The sequence below is a fragment of the Erinaceus europaeus genome, chromosome 7, assembly GCF_950295315.1.
Source record: "Erinaceus europaeus chromosome 7, mEriEur2.1, whole genome shotgun sequence".
Lineage (NCBI taxonomy): Eukaryota > Metazoa > Chordata > Mammalia > Eulipotyphla > Erinaceidae > Erinaceus > Erinaceus europaeus.
Genome location: NC_080168.1, coordinates 77,111,497 through 77,130,991, shown reverse-complemented (window position 1 = coordinate 77,130,991; position 19,495 = coordinate 77,111,497). Strand labels below are relative to the sequence as shown.

The 19,495-nt window shown below is 39.5% G+C and overlaps 1 protein-coding gene across 1 annotated transcript in view; it reads right to left on the bottom strand.

Annotated features, from left to right (window-relative positions):
- GTF2F2 (general transcription factor IIF subunit 2) overlaps positions 1-19,495 on the bottom strand; it is a 193,827-nt gene that overhangs the window by 30,528 nt on the left and 143,804 nt on the right. The window contains exon 6 of the mRNA XM_007526608.3: positions 13,543-13,642. Within this exon, the coding sequence (XP_007526670.1) occupies positions 13,543-13,642 (100 nt within the window). The remainder of the gene's footprint in view (positions 1-13,542; positions 13,643-19,495) is intronic.

Genomic DNA, 19,495 nt, shown 5'->3' with positions numbered 1-19,495 from the left:
CAGCCTGGCCTTGGTCCCTATATTTTACAATTAAAATAACTCATCAAGCACAATTCATTTTTCTCTCATAAATTATTCAAGACTAAGATGCATTTTTATTTTTTAATTGTCAACAGGATGATTACTGGGGCACAGAGCCAATACTACAAATCCACTATCCTGGTGGCCATTTTTCCTTCCTTCCTTCCTACTTTATTATATTTTATTTGATAGGGCATAGAGAAATTAAGAGGGGGGGAGATATACAGAGAAAAGAGAGAGAGAAAGCTACCTACAGACCTTCTTCATTGCTCATGAAGCTTCTTCTCCCATGTAGATGGGGAGCGGGGGCACAAACCCAGGTCCTTGTGCTTGGTAATGTGTGCACTCAAGTAGGTGAATCACGGCTTGGTCCCCTAAAACTAAAATGCACTATGCTTGTGCTATAGAGATACTCAACCACCATCACTGAAACCTTAATCACTGACTAAAATTATAAATGCCACCCACTGCCAATTAAAATATTATAATACAGATGCCTATAAATATCTGGTCTGGATTGTTGTTTGTGGAAACACTTTGATTGCTTTGTCAAGGCAGTTTTTGTGGAGGCTTTTACTTCAGCTTTTGAAGTGATCATGACAGACTTGAATATCATGGCTTGCATTTTAAACTCTTATGAAAGATTCTTCTCACCCCTAATATATCTATTTTTGTCTCATGAGTCCTTATCACTAGGGAGGAAATTAATTCTCTAGTCATTACTGTTTAGTATACAAATTCAAATGGACTAATTATATAACACTATACACAATAGGTGAATGTCAAAAAAATATGATAAGTGCTTCAGTACCTATTTTCATTAGTAAAATTTCAAATATATATAACTTTACTCCCCACCCCAATTTACTTCTGAAGACTAACATGTTTAGTAGTCACACAGAAGGAAATAAAAGTATGCATAACAAAATAACTTTGACAGGGAGGGCAGAAGTGTATTTGGTTGAGCACACAGACTTTACCATGAGCAAGTACCCCGGTTCAAGCCCCAACTCCATATCAGCAATGAGGAAACTTCATGAGCGGTGGAGCAGTGCTGCAGGTGTCTTTCTCACTATCTCCCCTTTCAATTTCTATCTGTCCTATCAAATAAAACACATTAATAATGTGTGTGTGTGTGTGTGTGTGTGTGTGTGTGTGTGGTGTGCGTGTGTGTGGTGTGTGTCTGTAACTCTGTAGTTCCTGGGGGCTAGACTCAACATTTTATGTAATGATTCTTTTCTTCCCAACAATAGTTTTCTAGTTTCCTGTCATTTTCTGATCAACAATTCTTGCCAAGCAACTAAACAAAAAAAAAGGGGGGGGGGAGTGAGATTCAAGGGGCTGGGGTGGTGGTGGTAAAAGATAGCTCACCCAGTAGTGTGTTCAATTTACCATGTGCAAGTTTAAGCACCTAGCCACCACACTGACAGCAGCATGTAAAGGTGAAGCTTTATGAGCAGTGAACAGTGTTGCTGTGTCTTTCCTCTGTCTCTCAGTCTCTATAAGGGGTGGGAGTGGGGCAAAAGAGAAAGCGAGGAAGAGAGAGGCAGGTGGAGGAAGAAAGAATCTGTTGGGAGTGATAGAAATCATTTAGGTATGAAACCCAGGAGGCGGTAGTAGAATTGTTCTTAAAAGGGCAGGTACCAAATACCAACTAGAGTATTATAATTATCATTATGACAACCTTTATTAGAATAATAAAACAAGTAAATGTAGTAAAACTTAAGGTTAACTTAGACTGCACTAAAATCCTTCCCAACTTGAGGCCATACCCCACAAAACTAATACCAGTTTGGATATAACAAATGGCGCTCAATTCATTAACTGCTTGGAGCTCATCAAATAAAGAAGGGACTACAAAAGCTGGAAAAGGGCAAGAGACTGGCTCACTTAATGATGGCCTTTTTGGTTACTACCAGGCCACCCCATCACCTGGGGCCCTAGCCAGGGAATCCTTGGCTTCCCCCATAGATAGAGGGCCTAGACCTCTAATAGATCCCTCTCTCCACCATCACTGGCCACTTCCATCAGGAATGTCATCGTAAGCCCTGTTGAGGACCCCTCAAGGACCTTGCCCTGACTATAAAGTAGTAATGGTAGGAACTGCCCCATTCTCCAAAGAGAAGCTGGGTCATCCTACTCTGTCACTTGAGGAAGACTAGGCCTGAAATGAATGCAGCCTAGAATGTTCTCAGCTGTAACCATGGACTGTGAGTTCAGAGTGACAGGGACTCAGAGTTTATACAGGCTACAAATATGAGTATAGATGGGCCCTGGGTCAGATTCATATGTAAACAGTTAATGGTATTTATATATCTTCTTCAAGTTTGGGAGCTGCTCTGCCCTAATCCAGCTTTCCAGTTCTATTCTCAACTCTGACACCAACTTCCCAGACAGTATATTTATTCTACCTATGCTAGTTATCAAGCTTAAGCAAAAATTACTGAAGTCAGTGCCCCCTGGGAACATACCTAAGATAGATTTCCTAGCTTCTTTCCACCCTACAATCCCTATTCTCATCTGCTCTATTCCTACCTTTTAGTTTCTGTTTATTAAGCATCTTGTCCTGCTTTATATCTTACTGCCTTTCAGCCACCAAGTTGCAGATGTTACTATGATTCCATCCTGACCTCCCCGGGCAGATGACCTCACTACTTGGGAAAGACATAAACAGGCTTAGTATGGATCAACCTGTCAACGTCCATGTCCAGTCGAGAAGCAATTATAGAAACCAGACTTTCCACCTTCTGCATCCCAAAAAGAATTTTGGTCTATACTCCCAGAGGGGGAGAATTACTAGAGGAAGATGACTAGAGGGCTCTGAACCCCAATTCCATCAGAACCCTGAAAGAGAAGAGGAAAAAGGGAAGGACACTTGGAAGTAGTAATAGGTATAGGTATGACTCAGAAAGGAAGAGAAGAAGGATCATAGAAAAAAAAAGGCAAATAAATAAATAAACTATAGTTACAGAAATAATAGTCAACCCTATCTGTGACCTTGGGAGAACCATTGCAGTTTTGAATGGAGGGAAGAGGACACAGAACTCTAGTGGTGCGAACAGTGTGAAATTATACCCTAGTATCTCATAATTTTGTAAATTGTATTAATTCACTAATAAAATTTTTAAAAGGGTAGGTAATGAAGACAAGAGATGATATAGTTACTTCTTAAATTTAGATAGTGACAGAGACAGAGAACACAGGACTAAAACTTTCTTCAATGTGGTAGGGGCCATTCTTGAGCCTGGGTCATAGCCATTGCAAACCAGTGCACTATCTATGTGAGCTACTCTACTGCCCTACAATTCTTTTTTAAAAATCTTAGGTTTGATACAAAGATACTTTTTCCGGGTGTCTCCCCAGATACTTTTGTGCACCCCCCAAAAGGAGATGGTAGATTTCTCTCCCCCTCTCTCTCTGTCTTCCCCTCCTCTTTCCATTTCTCTCTGTCCTATCCAACAACAAAGCAACGTCAACAATGGCAATAATAACCGCAACGAGGCTGCAACAACTAGGGCAACAAAAAGGGGGAAAAATGGCCTCCAGGAGCGGTGGATTCATGGTGCAGGCACCGAGCCCATCAATAACCCTGGAGGGGAAAAAAAAAAAAAATTCCTGTCAGGAGTTGGCAGTAGAGCAGTAGGTTAAGCACAGGTGGCACAAAGCGCAAGGACTGGTGTAAGGATCCCAGTTCGAGCCTTCAGCTCCCCACCTTCAGGTAAGTTGCTTCACAAGCGGTGAAGCAGGTCTGCAGGTGTCTATCTTTGTCTCCCCTTGTCTTCCCCTCCTCTCTCCATTTCTCTCTGTCCTATCCAACAATGACAACATCAATAACAACAATAACTACAACAATAAAAAACAACAAGGGCAACAAAAGAGAATAAATTAAAAAAAAATTTCCTGTCTCTTTGGGTCTATACTGTATGCAGGAATTAACCCAGGAACTTAAAAAAAAAAAAAAGTTAAGGTAGTTGGCCTTTACTTTAGATGGATTAAACTAATCTCTAGAAGTATTGTTCTCTTTTAATGCTGTTCAGATGATTTTAGTGTATAGTATGTACAGAGAATCAGTACTAAGATAAGAAAGGGTATGATTCCTTATAGAAAGGGGATTCCTGAATAAGAATGTAAACAGGGAACAGGTGGTGGCACACCTGGTACAGTGCACATGTTATTATGCAAAAGGACCAGGGTTCTAGCCCCTCTCCCCACTTGCAGGGGCAGGAAAGACAGCTTCACAAATGGTGGAACAGTGCTGCAGGTGTCTCTCCTTTGTTTTTCAAACTCTGTAAAGAGAGAGAAAAGGAGAGAGAGAGAGAGAGAGAGAGGAAAAAGAAGGAGGAGGAGGAAGAGGAGAAGGAGAAAAGAGAGAAGAGAAAGGAAAAGGAAAGGGTCACCAAGAGCAACAGAGTCATGCAGGTACTGCATCCCAGCACTAATCCTGGTTGGAGTGCGTATGTGGGGGAGAACAAAGGTTTAAGGATGCTGTGAAAATCACACAGGTTACCTGATGATGGCCACGAAAATCAACCAAAATATGCATACAGAATCACACCGGCAAGAGATGAGAGCTAAAAGGAACCAGTTAACTTCCACCAGCAAAAAATCTTAGCACATGAATTATATGTATAATCTATTTGTAAATGACAAAACCACAGTGTATTAACATGCCTGGATATTATAAAGGAAACACAAATGAAATCCAAAGTAATGAAATAAGAAGTAACAGATGACTTTATGACTAAGCTTCCATTTGCTAAAATTATAAAACACTTTTGCTTTGCTTTCAAATTTGTGATTTGTCTCTGATTTCTGAATGCTGGGTTTTAATTATTTTCTCTATTATGATAGACAGAGAGAAATAGGGCGAGAGGAGGAGGAAAAGGAGAGAGGAAAGACACCTGCAGCCTGCTCTAACCACTTGTGAAACATCCCCCCTGAAAGTGGGGACCAGAGGCTCAAACCTGGGTCCTCATGCATAGTCAACTTGTGTGCTTTACTGGTTGTGTCACTGCCTGGCCCCTGAATGCTTGGTTTTTAAATGAATTACAAACTGTGATAGCTTTGTACTAGCAATGTAATGAAATTTAATGTAAAGTACAACACACACAGAGGTGAAGGGTCTCTGTGTTACTTACTGCAACAAGCTTTTACCTCTAGACTGTAAAAGTGGTGGTGACAGGACCTGCAGGCACCATTTCCAAGATTTCCCTCCCCAACTGCTTTCTATTTGGGGTGCTGCCAATGTAAAACTAAAACAGGAGAAAGAGAGATCTTTCTGTTTTTGTGCTTGTGGTAGCACTATCTGTAGCAGCAGTTTCCTGATCTCTGGTAACCACCCTGTCCCGCTTTTTTTTTTGCCCCCAGGGTTATTGCTGGGGCTCATGCCTGCACTACAAATCCACTGCTCCAGGAGACCATTTTTTCCTTTTTGCTGCCCTTGTTGTTTATCATTGTTGTTGTTATTATTGTTGTTGTTATTGCTGTCATTGTTGGATAGGACAGAGAGAAATCGAGAGAGGAGAAAGACAGACACCTACACACCAATTTCACCACCTGTGAAATGACCCCCCCTGCAGGAGCCCGGGGCTCGAACTGGGATCTTTGAGCCAGTCCCCGTGTTTCATGCCATCCATGTGCGCTTAACCTGCTGTGCACTGCCCGGCCCCCTGGCCCACTTTTTACAACTCTAGCCTTGCTATTCAGTATTTATAAATCATCTGTAACCAATTCCCTATGTCAAATTCATTTCAGTTTGGAACATCTAGAGTTGTTTTTACTTCCCTGTTAGACACTAACTAAATCATCATCAAAGACAGGGAATGGCAAGTTATTAACATATTTATTTTTATAGTGGGTGCTGCATATGCAGATTCCACAGCTCCCAGCTGACTTCTTCATTTTTTATTTCAGATAGAGAATGAGAGAACCACATCAACATCCTTAGAATTTCACTCCATGCTATAATGCCAAGTGGTGCTGGGGTTCAAACTAGGAATAACAAGCAGGATATGGCACATACTGCACTATCTCCTGGCCCCAAGAAGCCATATTTAAAATGATATTGACAATTCCCTTTCACTTGGAAGGGCCACCTTTGTCAGATCTGATCCTATCATCTAGCTACCTGGTAAAATTACTGACACATGATTTTAGAAGATGAGTGTCAATTATTCTATTTTCTTTTTTTTCAAAAAAGAATTTATTTATTTATTAATGAGAAAGCTAGGAGGAGAGAGAGAAAGAACCAGACATCACTCTGGTACATGTGCTGCTGGGGATTGTACTCGGGACCTCATGCTTGAGAATTCATGCTTTATCCACTGCGCCACCTCCCGGACCACTATTCTATTTTCTTATTCACAGTTGCATTATTATCTTTAATTTACAGGCTAAAATAAATATTGCAACCTATAAATCCTTGAATATAGCAACAAACCTAAATAACTGAAAGCAAGGCAGAGGAGATAAATAACTGTTATGCAAATAGACTCTTGTGCCTGAGGCTCCAGGGTCCCATGTTCAATCTATGCCCTGCAGTACCATAAAGCAGAACTGAGCAGTACTCTAGTGGGGGGAAAAAAAAAGTAAATGAAAATGTGAGGTGATGAAAGTACTACGGTCAGTCCCTTTGTGCTATCTAATTTCTGTTTTACTGCTGAAGAATGACTGTCTAGCATGCGAACTGTATAAGGGTGGCAAGGTCAATTTACACAGCCAATTAATCAGTTCAACTTTCTTTTAAGAATCTGATGTAGTGGTGGGGCACCCAGTTAAGCACACATATTACCATACTCAAGGACCTGGGTTCGAGCCCCTGCTCCCCACCTGCAGGAGCAGGAGGCCTTCATGAGCGGTGAAGCAGGTCTGCAATTGTCTTTCTCCCTATCTACACTTCCCCTTCCAATTTCTCTAACCTACTGAATAAAATAAAAAAAATTTTAAAAAAAGAAAGAAAAATAGCTGCCAGGAGCAGTGGATTTGTAGTGCCAGAACGAAGCCCCAGCAATAACCCTGGAGGGACTAACAATATAAAAATTAAATAAAGTAATTTGATGTAGTGCCTCACTATTTGCTATATCACTAAGACCTATCTTCCTGATTAGCAACATCTCTAGAACTTATTTTATATTTTTATAAGAAAGAGAGGGAGACAAAGCACTGCTTCACCATTTAGGGAGTTGACTGCAATCAGGTTCTCTCTCATGGAAGCATGCGCTCTTCTCACTGACCTACTTCCCAACCTCTACAGTGTAAATGTTTCTAAAGTTATTTTTCTTTTCCTTCTGTAGGTGAAAAGTAAGATAATACATTTTATTTTAGCCAGACTACTGCTCAGCTCTGGTTTAAGGTGGTGCTGAGAACTAGACCTGGGAGCTCAGAGTCTCAGGTGTGAAAGTCTTTTGCAGAATCATATGCTAGATCCTCAGTCTCAACAATAAGATAAACAGAAGCTTCCTATTTCACTATTTTGCTCATTCACTACTCTGGAAAACCATTATCCTCCAAAGATTCTTTCACTACTTCAAAGGTTGAAGGTAAGAAAATCTGATGGGGGGGCCAGGTGGTGGTACACCTGGTTGAGCATACATGTTACAATGTGCAAGGACCTGTGTTCAAACTCCTGGTACCCACTGGTACCCACCTGCAGGAGGAAAGCTTTGCAAGTGGTGAAGCAGGGCTACAGGTGTCTCTCTCCTTCACTATCTCCCCCTTCCTCTCAATTCCTGGCTATCTCTATACAATAAATAAAGACAATAAAATATTTTTTAAAATGATGTTCAAATATTTGCAAAGTGCAGAATTAATCACATTCCTAAGGTTAAGTGGCCAGTAATTTTGTAGGAAATAAAATTAAAATCTGCAAGTTTTTTTTTTGCCTCCAGGGTCATTGCTGGGGCTCGGTACCTACACTATGAATCTACTATTCCTGGAGGCCTTTTTATCTGTTGTTGTTATCATTGTTATTATTATTGTTGTTATTGCTGTCATTGTTGTTGGGTAGGACAGAGAGAAATCAAGAGAGATGAGGAAGACAGACAGAGTGAGAGAAAATAGACACCTGCAGACCTGCTTCGCCTGTGAAGCGACCCCCTGCAAGTGTGGAGCCGGGGGCTCCAATCGGGATCCTTACACAGGTCCTTGCTTCGCACCATGTGCACTTAACCCACTGTGCTACCACCTGGGCTCCCCCATTATTTTTTAATAAAACATCTTTTAAATATGACTCCTCCTCTGTACCCCACCTCTGGCAGTCCTCCCTTCCAATATGGTGGTGAGGAATGAGTGCTTGATATCAGTATTGAGTTAGACAACTTTTTCATTCTTTGAAGGAGAAAGAAATTTAGTGGAAAGAAGAAACACAGAGAGAAGGCAGACACTAGAGTAGTGCTCCATCATTCATGGAGCTCCTTTGTAGTGCCACCCACGGTGCTTCTATATGGTATTTGGGTTTGAACCCAGTCTTGTATCACACCCACACACATATTTTTTATTATTAATAAATAGTGATTTATAAGACTATTTGCTAATAGGAGTATATATTAACACCATTCTCTCCAGAAAAGATCTGTGTCCCTACCCCCAACCCCCTATAGTGAAGCTGAAAATCTGTCCTCCTCTGCCTCCAGACTTTTTTTTTACTTTGGTGTAATAATCCAAACTCAGTCAAATTCTGCTTTGCATTTCCTTTACTGTTCTTCTTTCTCAACTTCTGTTTATTAAGTGGGATCATGCCATACTCATCTTTGTCTTTCTGACTTATCTAACTTAACATAATTCCTTCTAACTCCATCCAAGATGGGTCAGAGAAGGAGGGTTTATTATTCTCTGTAGCTGAGTAGTATTCCATTGTGTATATATACCACAACTTTCTCAGCCATTCATCTGTTGGGCACCTGGGTTGTTTCCAGGTCTTGGCTATTACAAATTGTGCTGCTATGAACATAGGTGTACACATATCTTTTTGGGTGGGTGTGATTAAGTCCTTAGGATAAATCCCTAGGAGTCATATCTTAATCCCAAACAACTTTTTTTTAAAAGATGTTCACAAAGTTAATAATTATAAAAAATATACTTTTGAAAACGTTGACCATTATCAATCAGTTCAAGTTTCAGAAACTTTATGAAGATCTGAGCCAGAGGAAAGGCCACTAAGGGAGAAACCTGACAAGCTATCTAATAGTTTTCAGGCTTTCAAAAAAAAAAAAAGTATTCTAGGCTAGGGAGGTAACACAATGATTGTGCAAGAATACTCTCATGCCTGAGGCTCCAAGGTCATAGGCACTTTTCCTCACACCACCATAAACCAGAGCTGAGCAGTGCACTGGTAAAAAAATAAAGAAAACAAACAAAACAACAACAAAGGAATGAAAGAAAGAAGGGGAAAAAAAAAACACTGAAGAAAGAAGGATTCTAAGAGAATGCTAACAACATTAATTCTTTTTGGCTCAGTAAATGTTTTTTGAATGGCAAATATCATAGGTATTCTAACCCTGATAGCTTGTGAATTAAGCAGACATATTTCAATTTAGTGTATAGAATAGCTCCATATACAAAATGGGAGTTAAAATATTTGGAGATGATGACATATGTATGTAAATTTATGTATGTACCATAGGTGGATGAAAACATTGCTAGGGGTAAATAAATGCAAGGTGGTTTCTTTCTGATCAAATGCAGGAAGTACTAAAAATATTATACTGCTTTCCACTGCCTAGCTCATTTTCTGTATGTATCCCTTATTTTTATCCTGAAGATTGCATTCAGAGAGCCTCAACTGTTAAAATACTGGGCCTCATATTTACATGGCTTCATGTGGCAAAACTCTGAGAACATTTCAATATTATATTTTTTAAATTGACTATCTTGATTATACAACCTCTAAGCAATTCTTGATGAACTGTGCTGATGTTTCTCAACCTCTGAAAAGTCAATGTTTTCTGATGACAAAAGTTCATATACTTCCTACGAGCTGATAATATAAAAACGAATATGCTTTTAAAAGCTATATTGGTACCTCCATTTACTGATACTTGCCATGGGGGGTGAGATAATCACTAAGCATTCAAATAATGTTATTGTAGCAGATTATAGTCAATTTTTGTATTTATATATACAATTTTTTTTTTTTTGCCTCCAGGGTTATTGCTGGGGCTCAGTGCCTGCACCATGAATCCACTGCTCCTGGAGGCCACCCCCCCTTTTTTTTGTTGTCCTTGTTGTTGTAACCTTGCTGTGGTCATTATTGTTGTTGCTGTCGTTCGTTGTTGGATAGGACAGAGAGAAATAGAGAGGAGGGAAAGACGGGGGGGGGGGGAAGATAGACACCTGCAGACCTGCTTCACTGCCTGTGAAGCGACCGCCCGACCCCCTATATACAAAATTTTAATGAATGATTACTTTGTGACTCATTTAACTACAATTGCATTAGTATAATGATTAACTCACACTATGGAAACTGAAATGTCACTTAATGTAAGTGGTTTTATAGTTTATATTTTAGCAGGGAGCTCAGACTACAAAATATTTATACAAAAGGACAGTATGAAGACATGACATTTCAAATATATCTTCATCTGCTAGGTAGATACACTTAGAATACCAACTAGACAGAAGCCAAAACTTTGATATAAACAGAAGTGCCAGTTTTGACTGATCTAAGAGGGATTTTCCTTTTGCCTCAGAAATGATGTTCTGTAGCAGTATAGCAAACTGACACCTGTATTGAAATTTTGGAAAAGATGGTTCTCAGATAGAAATGTAGCCTTCAAGTATCAAAGAAAATATAGATTATAGCTCAGCTGAGGAATGGAAAGGCAGGACTTGAGACTGAAAGAAACAGCTGTTTCTTAAAAGATAAGCATTTTTATTTGTTTTACCAGGAGTAGGTATTTCAGACACAAAGAAGAAATTGAAAAAAATATATCTTGTGGGACTGGGAGATAGCTTACCAGGTAGGACAGGGACCTTACCAGGCATGGGACTCTGGCTTCAAACCTTGGTACAACATGAGAGCACCATGGTTGGCATCAGAGGAGCTCCGTGGCTTGTGGAGCAGTGCTGTGTTCTATATTCTGTCTCTACCTTTCTGCATTCTCTCACTCTGTATAATAGATGGACAAGACAACTTATCTGAGGAAGGCTGCTGAACTGTGGTATTGCATATGCACAAGGCCCTATAGCCATGTTAAAAAAAAAAATCTGTTAAGACAAATCTTGAGTCTAATACTGTCAGGACCAGGTATACACTTTTCTAATTTTCTTCCCTCTACCTATGCCAACAGAAAAGCTGCCTGCAATAATTCAAAACAATTTTTTTGACATTGGCTTTCAATATTTTCTTATATTAAACAATACAGGGACATTATTGGCCCAGGAAGTGGGACTATAGATAAAGTATTGGACCTCACGCTTGGAGGTCCTGAGTTCAATCCCTGACATCACATGTGCCAGAGTGATGCTTTGGTTCTCTCCCTCCTTTTTCTAGTCTCTTCCTCATCAGTAAATAAATCTTAACAAAGAAAAGGGGGGGGGCTGGGGGGGTGATGCACCTAGTTAAGTGCACACATACAACGTGGAAGGACCTGAGTTTACATCTCTAGTTCCCATCTGAGGGGGAAGCTTCATGAGTGGTGTAGCAGTGTTGCAGCTGTCTCTATATATAATCCCCCCTTCCCTATCAATTTTTCTCTGTATCCAGAATACATAAATAATATTTAACAATTTTTAAAAGAGGATCATTACTGTGTACACACACACACACACACACAAACATGTTGACCAGTGAGTGCACTGTTCAACTCCAGTTTATGATAGTGTCAGGGACTGAATCAGGGGCCATGGAGACTCAAGCATGAAAAGTCTGTTTGCACTTGGTCCGGAAGGTGGTACAGTGGATAAGGTGTTGGACTCTCAAGCTTGAGGGTCCCCAGCTGCTGGAGGGAAGCTTCACAAGTAGTGAAACAGTACTGTAGGCATTTTTCTTTCCCTTTCTATGTCCCCAATTCCCTCTCAATTTTCACTGTCTCTACCCCCCCCCCCCCAACAAATACACAAAGCCAAATACAGAAGCCAGGCCCATAGGCAGAGAAAGAAGCATAGTTAGGGGCAATAGAAAAAGCTTATCAATGAAGAAGGAAGGCAAAGACAATCTATACCTATACCATTTTGTTTCTATTTTCACTTGGCTCCAAAAAGTATGTATTCTTGTCCAACAGTAAGAAGGACTACATTAGGAGAAGAAAAAGAAGTACACCTTTACTGACATGTCTAAACAGGCAATATAAATATCTCGCTTGGATAACTGGACATATCTATCTCCAACTTATCTTACTTCCTGCCTGCCTCTCTGCCATCTTCCTTCATACTTTATTAAGTTGAGGTAACAGCAGTTCATATCACTACATGTTTTAGGAGCCTTTTCATACTTCAAAAGCAAACTGTCATCCTCTGCTTACCACCATGTGGAGCTCACCCCCCCACCCCTCCCTGTCCTAATGGATTCTCTCTACCACCAATTGCACTTTGACCGTTCCCTTGTTTCTTTATATATTATTTATGAGCGAGATCATCTGGAATGCCTCTCTTTCTGATTTACTTCACTTAGCATCATACCCTCTAACTCATCTTCTTATCCACTCATCCATCTACTGTTGGGCATGTGGATTTTTTTAAAAAAATTATTATTTTAAATATTTATTTTTTTATTCCCTTTTGTTGCCCTTGTTTTATTGTTGTCATTATCATTGTTGTTATTGATATCGTTGTTGTTGGATAGGACAGACAGAAATGGAGAGAGGAGGGGAAGACAGAGAGGGGGAGAGAAAGAGAGACACCTGCAGACCTGCTTCACTGCTTGTGAAGCAACTCCTCTGCAGGTGGGGAGCCAGGGGCTTGAACCGGGATCCTTAAGCCAGTCCTTACACTTTGTGCCACCTGCGCTTAACCTGTTGCACTACCGCCCGACTCCCAGGCATGCAAAGTTTTTCCATTATCTTGACCATTTAATTAGCACTAGAGTGTACACAGGAGTGCGTGCATCCTTCCAAATTACAGGCTTTATATTATCCAGATAGATACTGAGGAACAGAATTGCTGGGCATTACTGTAAGTCGGTTTCCAGCAGCTTGACGTCATACTGATTTTCTTTTTTTTTAATATTTATTTTATTTATTTATTCCCTTTTGTTGTCCTTGTTGTTTTATTGTTGTAGTTATTATTGTTGTTGTCGTTGTTGGATAGGACAGAGAGAAATGGAGAGAGGAGGGGAAGACAGAGAGGAGGAGAGAAAGATAGACACCTGCAGACCTGCTTCACCGCCTATGAAGCGACTCCCCTGCAGGTGGGGATGATTTTCAAAGAGGCAATATCAATTTATATTTTCACCAACAATGTACTAAAGGTTCCTTTTTCTCCATAGTCTTACCAACACTCATCGTTTCTGGTCTATGTGATCTAGACCATTCATACGGATGTTAGGTAAGACAGATGACTGAAAGAAAAAACACAACAAAGACTTACATTGTATTGATGATTAGCAACAGGCTTGTAATTGGTTGTCACAACTTTGTCAAGTTGTTGTGATAGTCTTACAGGTTTGGACGATTCTTCTATCTGCAACCTAAAAGCAGAAAACACTATTAACAAACATGCTTGTTGAGCAGAGTGAAACCTGAATAGGCATTTCTGTAATTTTTCTTATAACACAAGTAGTAATGCTTGATGGAGAGGGAGACAGTATAATGATTATGCAAAAGACTTTTAGCTTCCAGTGTCAGACAAGCTCGAGATTGGGAGTGCTCAGGATGGTATGGCGTAGATTGCAAAAGACTTTTGTGCCTGAGGCTTTGAGGCCTCAAGTTCAATTTCCCACACCACCATCAATCGCCAGAGCAGAGCTGCGCTCTGGTAAAAATAAAATAACACTTTCTATCTATAAACAATCTCAGAAAGTGTACAAATCTTAATATTTTAAAAACACTGTATAGGGGAGGGGCTAGGCGGTGACATACCTGATTAAGTGCACATGTTCCAATGCATAAAGACCTGGGTTCAAGCCCCCGTCCAGCTTCATCAGTGCTGAAGTAGTGCTGCAGGTGTCTCTCTGTCTCCTCACTATCCCACTTCCCTCTCAATTTTATCCTATTCTATCAAATAAATAAATAAAAATTTAAAAACTTTACAAATAAAAAAAAACACACTGAATAATGGCTATAATACAGAAACCAGACCATAAACTTAGAATACAAATTATCTCCTTATAATTCTGCAACTTCTTTTTTTTTTTTTGCACCCAGGGTTATCACTGAGTCTTTGCATCTGCACAAGATTCCACTGCACCCACCCAGTTTACTCTATTTAAAATTTATTTTATTTTGAATTATTTATTTATTGGATACAGAGAGGAACTGAGATGGAAGGAGGAGTTAGGGAGAAAAATAGTGAAACCTGCAGACCTGCTTTAATGCTTGTGAAGCTTCCCTCCTCCAAGTAGGGACTAAGGACTTGAACCCAGGTCCTTGTGCATGGTAATGTGTACACTCAGCCAGGTGCTCCAAAACTGGCCATCCTTTTGTTTGTTTGTTTACTTAAAGAGAGATGTTGAGAGACAGAAGGGGACAGAGACAGCAGACCACCAATGCAATATCTGTGGAGCCTCTTCAGTCCAGATGTGGCCAGGAGCTCAAACTAGATCCGTAACATGGTAAAGTACGCATTCTACTGGGTAAACTTATTCTTAAGGGGAGGGAACTACTGACACATTTGATTCCAGGGATTGAACTCAGAACCTCTTGCCTGAGAACTCAGTACTTTATCCACTGTACCACCTCCCAGGCTGCATAACTTCCCCCATTCCCCCCCCCCTTTTTTTTTTTTGCTTCTAGGGTTATTGCTGGAACTCAGTGCCTACACAATGAACCCACTGCTCCTGGAGGTCATTTCCCCCCCATTTTGTCGCCTTTGTTGTTGTTGTTGTTGGATAGGACAGAGAAAAATTGAGAGGAAGGGTGACATAGGGGGAGAGAAGAGAGACACCTACAGACTTGCCTATGTTTGAGAGGGAAGTCTCACCATTCATGAGGCTTCCTCCCTGCAGGTAGTAGGGATGAACTAGAAAGGAAGTGAAGGCAGGACCATTGAAAAAATAGGAAGAAAAAATATATATGTATATATTTTACAATATATATACATATATATTTTACAATTAAAAAAATATATGTATATTACAAATTAATTATTTCATTTAAAAGGATATTTTACTTATTGACTTATTGAATAAAAACAAAGAAATTGAGAGGGAGGGGGAGATAGAGAAAAGAGACACCTGCACCAGTGCACTACTGCTCATGAAGCTTCCCCCTGCAGATGGGAAGTAGGGGCTTGAACCTAGGTTCTTGCTCACTGTAGTAAGTGTGCTCAACCAGGTGTGCCACTGCCCAGCTCTGACTACTTCATTTTGTATATAAGTACAGTAAAATCTGAACCAGGTACTAGGGTTTGAACTTGGGGCCTCTGGTACCTCAGGGAAGAAAGTCTTTTTGCACCACCACTATGCTCTCTCCTCAGTCCTATAATGGACTTAAAATGGTTTGGTTCAGTGAAATAAAAATTAGAAAGAACTTTAGCTTAAGATTGCTTCAAAAATCACAACTTGCAGTATAAAAGGTGTGTTTGCATAAAATTCTTATTAAGTCTTTAAAGTTTATCTTCTATTTCTTCCTAATTTTAGGTATATATAAAACCAAATTACATAGAATGTATAAGGTATCTACCAGTTGTTTCTTTAATTGGAAGGCTATAAGAACTGTGGTTTTATGATAATCCCTAAATTCACATGCAATCAAGTCTATATGAAAAGAAGTATTTTAATTCTTTTTTTTTTTTACCTGTTTTACAGCTTTTTTTAAAAAATTATTTTTTATTTAAGAAAGGATAAATTAACAAAACCATAGGGTAGGAGGGGTACAACTCCACACAATTCCCACCACCCAATACCCATCCCATCCCCTCCCCTGATAGCTTTCCCATTCTCTATCCCTCTGGGAGCATGGACCCAGGGTCGCGAAGTATTTTAATTCTTGCAATGATTTAAAATCTGTATCTATCCTTTAAATACATGAAAATGTTATAAACGGGTAGGTACGTTTCTTATAAAGAAATCTTTTAGAAACACACAGTAAAAGCAACTATAAATTTACATTCAGATTTTGATTTTCCTGTGCCAAATCTCTTTCTAGGAGCAAAGTTGAAAACACTAGCTAGAAGTCACATAACATCATATCCTTGTAGAATCTAGGATACATCTTGCTTATCTCTCCAGGGTTATCCACTGTTCTTCCATATCTGCACCAGTCTTCAGCTGTGCTAAGACCAAGATTAGGAATCACGTCTTGGCAATTATTTGGCAGCAAAGAATGGCTCTACTAGAAGATAAACATTATAATGCTTTCTTGTGACTAACTGCAATACTAAAGAGGGGTGGGGGAGTTGGCATTATGGGAATTAATTGCATGCTACTATGAAGTAAACAACCCTAAATAAACATGTGATATTAAAACAGTTCTGCTGATTCTTTTTTTTATTTTTCTTTATTAGAGGGGGGACTGATGGTTTATAGTCAACAGTGAAATACAGTAGTTGGCACATGTGTAACTTTAAAAAAATTTTCTTTATTGGGGGATTAATGGTTTACAGTTGACAGTAAAATAACAATAGTTTGTACATGTGTAACATTTCTTAGTTTTCCATATAACAAACACTATAAGCCCCCATCTAGGTCCTCCTTCATCTGTTTATTCTTATATGAAGTGAGGCAAAAGGTGAGTAGAAATGACTCCTTTAAGCTGAGATGTCTCAAAGTTATTTAGAGAAAATTCTTTAGAGAGAAATAGGTAATCAGAATGAGAGAGAGAGAGAGAGAGAAATATGGCAGCCTGTTTCTGAACTCACCTTTGTTCTAACCTTATCTCTAGTCCCCAAAGTTAGCAGTTCTTCTGGGGTGGGTCGACATCTCTAAATGGTGATCTTTCTGTTATACACTCACTAAATTTTCTTCCTTGTTTGAATCACCTTACTCCACAAACTGATTTTAGGAGACATTCAAAGAGGGAGACATGTACTAGTTTCTTACTTTCACATTCAATGCTTGTTCCCCATTACCTCACAGTTTGAAATTTTCTCAGGGTTTCCGTTTGTTTAGGTAAATGCTTCTTTATAAGTTGAAGTGGTAGCTTATTCTTGTCATCCTCTTACAACACTTAGATTTATTTGCAGCCACTGCGTTCTGATTCAGATTTATGTGGCATACTTTCCTTTCAATTCTAGTGCAACAGTTCTAAGAGCCAATTCTATCACCCATAGCCAATTCCATCATGTGCCATTTTTACATTCTTAAAGTGTTTAGTCTTCTAAATACAGAAAGGAAAAACACTGAATTAACTTTTAAAAACTAAAGATCACATACAAAATTAACCTTATTATACATTAAAAAAAGTCAACTTCGAAAGTTGTGTTTTAATGAAAAGAGGGTATCTTATGACTTAAAACCAGAAAGGTTAATCTATGGACTGAAAATACAATGTATTTTTATAGAACTAATCCTTAAAATACTTTATTTGACTTGACTACTTTAAAATAATATAGCAGGGTTCTTTACTTAACACTAAATAATTCATTTGCCATGATTTCATGAAGTGTCAGAACAATTTGCAGCTTCATCTTACCAGTGAATAGCACTAAATTAAACACTATTGACCTCATCATGTCTTCAAAGCAAAAATTAAGTCTACCTAGGTTTGTCTAAAATGATAGACATTGGAAATGCTTTGTAAAGCAGAGCAGCAAACTACACTCAAAAGTTTTTAGGACAAGTCAAACATTTCATTGTCTTGGTCACTAAAAACAACAACAATAAAACACAAATAAACCAACCAACCAAACAAACAAAAAAAACAAGTTTTAACTTTTCAAGAAATTTAAAATTATTGCAGTCTGGGAGGTGATGCAGTGTATAAAGCATGGACTCTCAAGCATGAAGTTCTGAGTTCGATCCCCAGCAGCACATGTACTAGAGTGATGTCTGGTTCTTTTTCTCTCTCCTCCTACTTTATTAATAAATAAATAAAATCTTAAGAAAAAAAAGAAATTTAAAATTGCCACCAGTGTAATTGCTGGGGCTCAGTGCTGGCACTACACATCTACCAGTCTTAAGAGGACATTCTTTCCCAATCCTTTCTATTTATTTCATAGGACAGAGAGTAGTTGAGAGGGAGAAGGAAGAAACACCTGCAGACCTGCTTCACCATTTGTGAGGCTCCCTCCCTGCAGGTAAGGAGTGGGCTCTCAAACCCAGGTCCTTCCTGAATGGTAATGGGCACTCGACCGGGTGTCCACTGCCTAGATCCAGATGGTGCTATTTTCAAGAAACAGTGTTAGAAGTGTCAGGGAAATTGTGAGGATGTGGTTGAGCTTGGCAGGGCTTGACCTGAGGAATGCGTCTATCCTGTCAGTCTCTCTCTCTACTGAGAGGTTGAGCAAGGAGGGACAAGAGTAACCCTAAAGGTTTGCCCATCTATCAGACTCCCTGCCTCAAAAAGCACCTTGCATTTCTAATAATATGGCCATTAAATAAAAAGAAAGGGGGAGATTTCGGGAAATTGTGAGGAGCCTCACAAAGCACCCTGCAATCCTGATACTATGGCCTATCTATATAATCATTGTTTTGACTGAAAGATCCCCACCCATTCCATTCCTTTGATCTATCTTCTTTCTACCCTCAAGACCTTCCCTGCCTGCAGGGTAATATTAATCCTACCAGTTAAAACCCTCGCAACAGTTGCTAAGGAAGTTTCTGCATTCCCAGCCCCTTTTGCCTTCCTTCGCCCCTTTCCTAGCCATTTCCGTTTCCGACTTGCCACTTCCGGGTCTGCCCTTTAAAAGCCTTGGCTCTCTGATCAATAAAGAATTGCATTGCCTTGCCTACGCCATGAGCTTGGTTCATGAGTCATCTCCCTCATGGTGCTGAGTGAGTAGCAGTCCAGGCTGGCTCCGGTCACGTTCTTTCCAATCCAGAGAGTACCCACCTGGGAAGAGGCACCCCCACGCTGGCCCGACAGAAGAGTATTATTTTGTGGTTATTTAGGTACAGCCAAGTCTTTTTACAAAACATTAAAAAGATACATGTGGTTATCTTCACTTCAGGACAATTTAGAATATACCTCCACATTAGAAGGTTAAGGCTCACTGAGTTGCTTGCCTTTCTAAAAAAAGAATCAGTTTTATTTCTTCCCAGCAAAGTAAAAGCTTGAGGACTGTATGACCTAAAAATTGCAACACTAATAAAATGATAATATATATACATTTCAAATGACAAGATATTTAAGGAGTACTCATTAACTGTATTTGTTCTGAAAACATACAAAGAATTTTCTATATCACCTAACTTTCTTGTTTTATTCCATGAAACAAAAACAGA